Raw genomic sequence first — 9,248 nt, forward strand, 5'->3', positions numbered from 1 at the left:
AACGAGCGAAAAACATTTGTTGCTATAATGAACAAAGCTTACGAAAATAGCGACGGAATATAGTATGTCGCCAAATTCGTCGCTACTTAGCGACGGCTTTTGCAACATATTGTTTTGTCGATACGGCCGCATCATTTGGCGACGGCGTTTGCGACAAAAGTTGTCCCGTCGCTAATTAGCGACGAACTATATTCCGTCGTTATTTTCGTAAATTTGATTTACGTTGGCTTAGCGACGGAATTAATCTGTCGCTAAGCCGTCGCTAATTTTCAAATAACCCTAATCCCAGACGACTTTTCCTTTTCTTCTTTCGATGCTCTCGCCGTTCGCCACCATCATTCGTCGGTCCCACTCCCGCCGTTCGTCGGTCCCACCGTCCCCAGGCCTCGCCGCCCGGAGACAGGTAAAGGACCCCCTCGTCGACCCCCTGCATTTTTCGGCAGGGGGTCGACCCCGACAGGGGTTTAACCCCTTGCCGGAACAGCAGGGGGTCGACCCTCTGCCTGCTCAGGCAGGCAGGCGACCCCCTGTTGTTTCGGCAGGGGGTCGACTCACTAGCGAAAAGGCTGGGGGTCGACCCCCTGCCCGAACAGGGTCAGTTAACCCCCTAAGTTTCGTAAGGGGGTTAACCCCCTATGTTTCGTAAGGGGGTCGACCCCCTGCCGGAACAGCAGGGGAGTCGACCCCTTGCCAAAACAACTTCTTTTTTTTGTGGTGACTTCATTTTAAAACAATATTTTTTTTTGTGCAGATTTTTCAACGGAACCAGCTCGTGCTCAGTCACCTATGGTAAGTAAGTGACAAAAACAATGCAAATCGGGTAAATACCCGTGGTGAGTAAGTGATGCAAGCTTATTACATGTTATTTAATTTATTAGATGTAACACTTTATTGTTCACACACTCAGTTGTTGATATTTAGGGTTGCTTTGTTGGAGTTCGGAGATCATGCTGAGCATGATTTTAATGTATGAATATGGAAGTGTTCTTATTTTTTGAGTACGGAGTTCATGCTAGGCATGGTAGTAGTTAGTGAAATATTGAAGTGTGTTTGTTGCAGGTACATGTTTGCAATTTGTTTGATATGAATGATTACGATGTATTGTAATACTTGATGCGAATGAATGAGTTGTATTGCAATATTTGATGTGAATGATTAAAAAATTTATTTGAATGTATGGTAATACTTGATACGAATTATTCGAATGCATTGAAATACTTGATGTGAATGATTTGAATTATTTGAATGTATTGTAATAGTTGATGTGAATGAATGAGTTGTATTGCAATACTTGATGTAAATGATTTGAATCATTTGAATGTATTGTAATACTTGATACGAATGATTCGAATGCATCGCAATACTTGATGTGAATGATTTGAATTATTTGAATGTATTGTAATACTTGATGCGAATGAATGAGTTGTATTGCAATACTTGATGTGAATGATTAAAAAATTTATTTGAATGTATTGTAATACTTGATACGAATTATTTGAATGCATTGTAATACTTGATGTGAATGATTTGAATTATTTGAATGTATTGTAATACTTGATACAAATAATTCTAATGCATTGCAATACTTGATGTGAATGATTTGAATGTATTGTAATACTTGTTGCGAATCATTTGAATGTATTGCAATACTTTATGTGAATGATTTGAATTATTGTAATACTTGATGCGAATGACTTGAATGTATTGTAATACTTGATGTGAATTATTTGAATGTATTGTATGACATATGTTATTTGTTAGAATATGGTTCATGGAGGTTACAGTGGTCGTTCATCCAGTAGTAGTCATGCCCAACCTTCATCTTCATGGGCTCCTGTGATAGGTATATCATTTAACTAATTGAATGTTTGATTAGTTCAAATGCGCATTCTGAGAATTTCTAACGTATTTTTTTACAGATGATGTTTCGCCTGTACATAATCCACCTACACCAGTTGATCACACAAGTCATGAGCCAACACAGGAAGCAGAGTCTTCTCAGTCTGGCACAAGAAGACTCATTAGAATAGTGTATATCAATAATCGACCGTAAGTATTTCATTTTCAATTATTGCATATCTTATAAATATTTTATATTGATATTTATTGTGTACCAATTCATGTGCAACACGAGGTTTGAGCCACAAAAAGTAGTACGGGAGATTAGGATTTCACTTCTTCAACATCTACCAGGACCGATTGCTCAATGGAAAGAGTACCCAAAGGAGGTGTTAGACACATTGTGATCCTCATTCACAGTATACAGTTGTTCTTCATAGTTAATGTGTTTCATATTTAATTTTTTTAAGTAATGTCTACTAACATTCTGAAAATATTTGTAGGCTTCGAATCGCTTCGCAACTACGATGGAAGAAAATGATGCAAGGAAGGTATGGCAGAAGGTGGCTGCCAATCGATTTGCATACATGTTGCACAATATAAAGACTGCAGCAAAAAAAGCATCTGGCATAATAGATGATCCACTACAGTGGAAGGGTCATGGCCCTATTACTATCAGGAGAGATTATTGGGATGAAATGTGTGATAAGTGGGCGGGAGATGCATTTCGAAATCGCTCTGCGAAGGCTGCACAAAATTGAGCGAAAATGCCCGAAGCTCATCTACACACAGATGGATCTAAGACATTTGGGAGCCACCTGAAGAAAATGGTAATTCATCAATATATAATATTAATTTTATAAGTATTGTTGCAAACTTGTGAACTAAATCTTTTGTCCTTTAACTTCGCACGAAGCAGAAAAAGGAGGCATTGCACCATATAAGGATGTGTTTGTTGAAACACATAAATGGAAGACCACGGGAGTCTTCGTATCAGAGAAGGCAAAAACGACAACGGTATGTATTTATTCTATTAATAATCATTGTAATATGTAAGTTATGATAATGTTATCATTAATTATTAATGTATACTTTAAACATTATTTTGTAGGAGGCATATGAGCAACAGATAGTAGAGCGATATGGCGATGACGCTACTCAGCATCCATCATTTGATCTTGCAGCATGATTGGCTGCAGCAGGTGAACCCAAAAAAAGTCGCGTGTTCGGGTTTGGGAGTAATCTGAACAATTCACCAGTTGTTGCTTCTTCCAGTTACGGCTCACAGACTTCTTTCGCCGACATAAGCTCCATGCAGCAACCTATTCTTTCCGATGATGATGTACGCTAGATCATTAAGGACACAATGAATGACTACTTCCATGACACTGTCGCCTCCTTTCTTCGAGATGAGATCAACAATCTTGTGCTGAACAGAAGATCTTCGATTGTAGATCCCTCTCAGGTATAATCACATATTCAGTTTTTTGTCTGCCTTATAACACATATGAGCATAATCGAATCACATATATAACTTTTTGCCTGTCTTAGAGCACATATGAGCATGATAGAATCACATATAGAGTTTTTTGCCTGCCTTAGAGCACATATGAGCATGCTATAATCACATATAAAGTTTTTTGCCTGCCTTACAGCACATATGAGCATGATAGAATCATATATAAAGTTTTTTGACTGCCTTAGAACACATATTAGCATGCTATAATCACATATTCAGTTTTTTGACTGCCTGAGAATACATATGAGCATGTTATAATCACATATTCAGTTTTTTTACTACCTTAAAACACATATGAGCATGCCAAAATCACATATAGAGTTTTTTTACTGCCTTAGAACATATATCATTCATGATAGAATCACATATAAAGTTTTTTGCTTTGCCTGCCTTAGTGCATATATGAGCATGATAGAATCACATATAGAGTTTTTCTGTCTGCCTTAGAACACATATGAGCGTGCTATAATCACATATTCAATTTTTTGACTGCCTTAGCACACATACGAGCATGATCGAATCCCATATATATCTTTTTGCATGCCTTAAAGCACATCTGAGCATGGTAGAATCACATATAGAGTTTTTCTAGCTGCCTTAGAACTCATATGAACATGATATAATCGCATATAAATTTTTTTAATGCCTTAAAACACATATAATTCATGATAGAATCAGATATAAAGTTTTTTTATTGCCTTAGAACACATATGATCACATGATAGAATCACATATAGTGTGTAATTTATTTCATTATATTTTATTTATCAATATTGACTGTTCTTTTCTTGTGTAGGTTGCTAGCGATAATCAGCGTAGCGGAGCTGAAGGGACAGATAAAGGCAATGAACAAAAAGACACACAAAATCTTGGCGATGATTAGAGAACTGTGTTGAAGAAGTTCTATTTTTTTTTGTTTCCTAATTGTAATTGTTGAATTGTAAATAATTAAACTTGTTAATTTTAAGGTGGAACGATTAATTGTTGTAGATTCCTTTTATATGGAATTTTTTATTGTAGTTTGTTTTTTATTTACAGGAAATATAAATTATACAGAAAATATAAATTGCACCGTTCTCGGTATTTAATTTCCAAATAATTTTTTTAAGTTTTTTTTGTGTTTTCGACGGATTAGCGACGGAAACATCTGTCGCTATGCATATAAATCTAGCGACGGCGTAGCGACGGACGTAAATCTGTCGCCAAGCCGAGGTTTCCGTTTAATATCGGCGGATTGGCGACAGAATATGTCGCTCGTTATTCCATCGCAATTAGCGACGGACCGGACGACGAATTTATTCCGTTGCCAGTTAGCGGCAAAAAATTTGTGACGTAAGCATACCGTCACCTCATCATCGCTAATCTGTCGCTAAGCCTGTTAACGATGGATTAGCGACGGAATGTGATCGTCGCTAATCCACTGCTTTGTTGTGGTGGTTGGCCAATTTGAGAATGGATTGAGTCTATCCAATGACTAATGCAACGACTTAATTTTACAGAGAGGTTAACTTTTGACTCAGTATTTTCTGTAATGAGATTGCCTAATACTAGCACTCACAACCCTTATTAAATAGCTTGAATCATGTGGGTTTTTCTTAAATCTTATTCTGGCAGATTATTTTTTTTTGTAAAGAATAAATAATATGAATAAAAACTTCGAGTACAAAGGCTGAGGATGAGATATCCTCAAAGCTGATCAGATGTGGTTGGTATCTACAGATCATTTAAAACTGAAAGATGCTCGATCAAGTCCAGCTAGGTGCATTATCAGTATTGATGAACCAAGGATGGTCTGCATGAGTATGCACCCAAGATTGACCAAAGTTTGACCACGAGACACGTAGAGGACTTCACTTCTGATTACATGAGCAACTTTGCAAGGCGTTGCTGACGTACCTCTGAATACCCTGTTTAAATCTTATTCTGACAGAATTAAAATGCAATTTCTGTGGATCAAGGAGACACTTTTAGGCAAGTAAGATAAACATCAAACCATTGATTAGGGAATTTATATTGACACTAAAAATCAAAATCATTAAACAAGTAATTTAATGAGTACAACCACAATGGCTGTTATAAAAAGAAGGGTAGGCTGTCCACTTGATCTTATCTGCAAGCAAGCAATAAATGTTACTAATATAGGTTATATTTTGTGAATCCTAAGCTAGCGTGTTAGAGCAACTCTAGCCTCTAGGTGATGCTTAGAACAAATGTTGGGGAGGTTCCATCCGCACGAGTTTGTGTTATGAATTATTAAAGATCATTTTCAATGGGTTCACGCCTGCCAGCAATGAAATGAAGATGACAGTTTCTGTCTTTTATTTGGATATTAATAAAGATATTTTGGACGAGAGAAAACTGTGTGCCAGGCTGCCAAGTGGGTCCCATACCATCTGCGCCTAACAAGGAAGACCAAACCCTGTGAAGGGTCTAGTCACTAGTGTACCTTCAAGGAAAAGAGCTGTAGGCCTGCATCCTCCAGAACTTCTATTTAAGGGCCCTTCACTTACACTCAAACTCAACCCATCCCATCTTTCCAATAGTCTGTCTCCCAAACTTCTATTAGTATCCAGACTCTCTCATCCCTCATCTCAGAAGAAGCAAAAGAAAGGCAAGAAATGACTCTCATAGTAAAGATTGCTCTTCTTCTTTGTTTGGTTGATCTATGTCTTGGAGGGAGGAAGCTCGCTGCTTTAGTGCAGCAAACCCCCCTTGTTCTCACCTACCACAAGGGTGCTCTGCTCCAAGGTAACCTCCCCATCAACATTGTTTGGTATGGGGAGTTCACCCCAGTTCAGAGGTCCATTGTTGGTGATTTCCTGACCTCTCTCAACCAACAGAAGCAAGGGATTAACCCTTCTGTGTCATCATGGTGGAAGCTTATAGAAGGGTACATGGTCAAGGCAGGCAAAACAGGTACCGGTACAGTGGTGCTAGGAAAACAGGCCTTTGATGACAAGTACTCATTAGGGAAGTCACTCAAGAGGACACAAATAGGTGAGCTGGCGGCTAAGGCTGCCTCCCCTAATGGAATCACTCTTGTCCTCACATCCAAGGATGTTGCAGTGGAGGGATTCTGTATGAGCAGCTGTGGCCTCCATGACTCTGCTCCACTGGCTAAAGGTTTGAAGGAGAAGTTTGCCTACATTTGGGTAGGTAACTCTGAGACCCAATGTCCAGGGCAGTGTGCCTGGCCCTTCCATCAGCCCCTCTATGGGCCTCAGACCCCACCATTGGTGGCACCAAATGGTGATGTTGGTGTGGATGGTATGATCATAAACATTGCTAGCATGTTGGCTGGTACAGTCACCAACCCCTATAAGAATGGCTACTTCCAAGGGCCAGCTGCTGCTCCTCTGGAAGCAGCATCTGCCTGTCCAGGGATATATGGCAAGAATGCATACCCTGGGTATGCAGGGGAATTGCTGGTGGATTCGGTCACTGGTTCAAGCTACAATGCAAATGGGATTAATGGGCGTCGGTATCTCCTGCCAGCATTGTGGGATCCCAAGACCTCTACTTGTTCAACTCTTGTGTGACGTTTCCTGTGAATGAACAGCTCTTGTACATAAACCGTACATTGTCCTTTTGCAGCTTTTCCCTACCTGTAGTAGTCCTCAGGCAGATGCTGCCTTGTTTAATATTGAATAACTTTACCTTTCAAATTTCTCCTGTGAACTTCACGGTTCAGTTGGCAAAATCCTTGACTACTGCTAACATTATGTGTTGGATCAGTTTATGGAAGAAGTTGATGCATTGTTAGCTCCAAATTGCAGAAAAATTTGATGGGTTGTTAGCTCCAAATTGAAGAGCTTAGAGGATATGATCCATATTAAACTGAGATTGTTTTTCATGCATATATTTGTTCACCATGCCTCAGTTTTCTTGTTAAAATTGGCTACCCATCAATCTTGATAAGATATACTATAAAAACTGATTAATGGTCTAAGCTATCCCAATGCCATGTTCCTGATCATTCACAGACACATGCTAGAGCTTCTAATGAAACTAGAACCGATTGGGTCTTTGTTTGCCATGGATATAACAATGATACTGCTTAATATCCTTTATCTATCTTGCTTCCTTAGACCATTTGCTGTAATTCTTTGGGCAGTGCCAACTTGAGCATATGTACTGACATAGCAAATAGCAAAAGAAGAGTGTTTGTTCCATATATTGGGAGCTGATCTTGGGACTATTAATCTTCTCATTCAAGTTTACAATAAGAAGCTCTCGAGGGTCTTGTTGATGGAACAGTATGCTTCATAATTTTTTATTATGTTTTCTCTCTTCTTGTACAATAATTTATTGCTCGCTTGGTTTTCACTTTTCTCAAGCTTCTGTAGTTGTTACTTTTCCTCTTATCAAGGACAGATATTTCACACTCGTGCTTCCCACATCATATACGCTCGCAGCTTTCTTTTGCAACTTTATTCACTTTATTCTCTGTGAGCTCTAGCCACAGGGCTTTTTTCTGCTGTCCTGTTAGATGCAAATGGTAGAGGATGAAATTCCTGTTACATACTGGTTGATGTCTTGATGAAACATGTCAAGTACAGTAACTGTAAACAGTAGGAAAGGGTGTTTAAACGAAGGCAACAGAGGAAAAAAAATCTTTGACAAGCTGATCTGCTCGGAAGACAGTATAGTAGTGCTGCGTATGCCCCAGTTAATCATTAAGGCTCTGTTTTGGTTGTGGTCTCCCCGTGCTCTTATGCTCCCTCTGTTTGGGAGTTGTTGGCAAAACACTGCAGTGGGATTGAAGTACAGTAGGAACACCACATTTCAACACCATGCATTTCCAAGAGGATGTTTTTGTCCATTCCATCCTTATTAGGGATGGCAGTGGACCGGGGGAAAGCGGGGGCCCGCCCCTCCTCACCCCGTTTGGACCGGGGATGAAGGGTATGAAATGGGGATGGAGGCGGGGACGAAGGTTAAAATCCATCCCCGCCCGGGGGTGGAGGCGGGGATGGACATGCACTTTTCCCCGCCCCGATCCCCTCCTCGTCCCTGCCCCGACCACTTTTTCCCGCAATATCCCTGCCCCGCCCCGCCTCATCCCCGTTTGAACCGGGGATGGAGGACATGAAACGGGGATGAAGGCGGGGATGGAGGATAAAATTCATTCCCCGCCGGGGATGGAGGCGGGGGTGGAGGATAAAATCTTGAGGTGGGGCGGGGGTGGAGACCTTGTCCCCCGCCCCACTGCCATCCCTAGATGGCAGTGGACTAAGTGAGGGGCGGGGGACAAGGTCTCCACCCTGCCCCGACCCAAAATCTTGCATCCATCCCCGCCTTGGTCCACTGCCATCCCTAGAGAAAGATTGCGGACGGCGTGGGGCAAGGAGGGGATTGGAGAGGATGAGGAGGGGTAAGTCCACCCCGCCTCCCTTCTCACATGGGTTTTGATTTTAACCTCCATCCCTGTTTCATGTCCTCCATCCCCGGTCTAAACAGAGTGAGGCAGTGCGGGCCGTTTTCCCTCTGTCCACTGGCATCCTCACCACGATATTGTGGCAAAACATATTTTGGCAACACATACAAATTGTGTTTCCATCTCAATACAAGTTTCCCAAACGGAGCCTAAGTTTGCATTATGCGCGTCTGGCATTGATCAAGACGATATTAAAGCGATAAAGCAACCGCAGAGGGCACGTGATAAGAACCAACCTCCATGGGACATTTAGTAAAATATCTTGGTATTTTGCCAAATGATAAGAACTTGAATGATATCATGATACATTAAAAAGTATCACACCATTATTGTTAAAACCAATGTTTCGTAGCAACACATCTACTTTCAATGGCAAACTCTTTTAATTTGAGAAATTATTGTTTTTATTTTTTATATTTTAATGCATTTAGCGATTTAATTTTTGTGAGATTT

The 9,248-nt window shown here is 40.4% G+C and overlaps 1 protein-coding gene across 1 annotated transcript; it reads left to right on the top strand.

Moving 5' to 3' along the window:
• The first annotated feature begins 5,889 nt into the window (after positions 1 to 5,889).
• LOC149816357 (protein PHOSPHATE-INDUCED 1-like) lies at positions 5,890 to 7,217 on the top strand. Its single transcript, XM_089987533.1, has one exon. The coding sequence runs from the start codon at positions 5,977 to 5,979 to the stop codon at positions 6,895 to 6,897; it is 921 nt and encodes a 306-aa protein (XP_089843659.1). The 5' UTR covers positions 5,890 to 5,976; the 3' UTR covers positions 6,898 to 7,217.
• The last annotated feature ends 2,031 nt before the right edge of the window (positions 7,218 to 9,248 follow it).

This window comes from Nuphar pumila, chromosome 14 (assembly GCF_984573655.1).
Source record: "Nuphar pumila chromosome 14, dmNupPumi1.hap1.1, whole genome shotgun sequence".
NCBI classification, from domain to species: domain Eukaryota; kingdom Viridiplantae; phylum Streptophyta; class Magnoliopsida; order Nymphaeales; family Nymphaeaceae; genus Nuphar; species Nuphar pumila.

Excerpts from the sequence above, each read along its gene's own strand:
- LOC149816357 (XM_089987533.1), top strand. The coding sequence starts at position 5,977 with ATGACTCTCATAGTAAAGATTGCTCTTCTTCTTTGTTTGGTTGATCTA.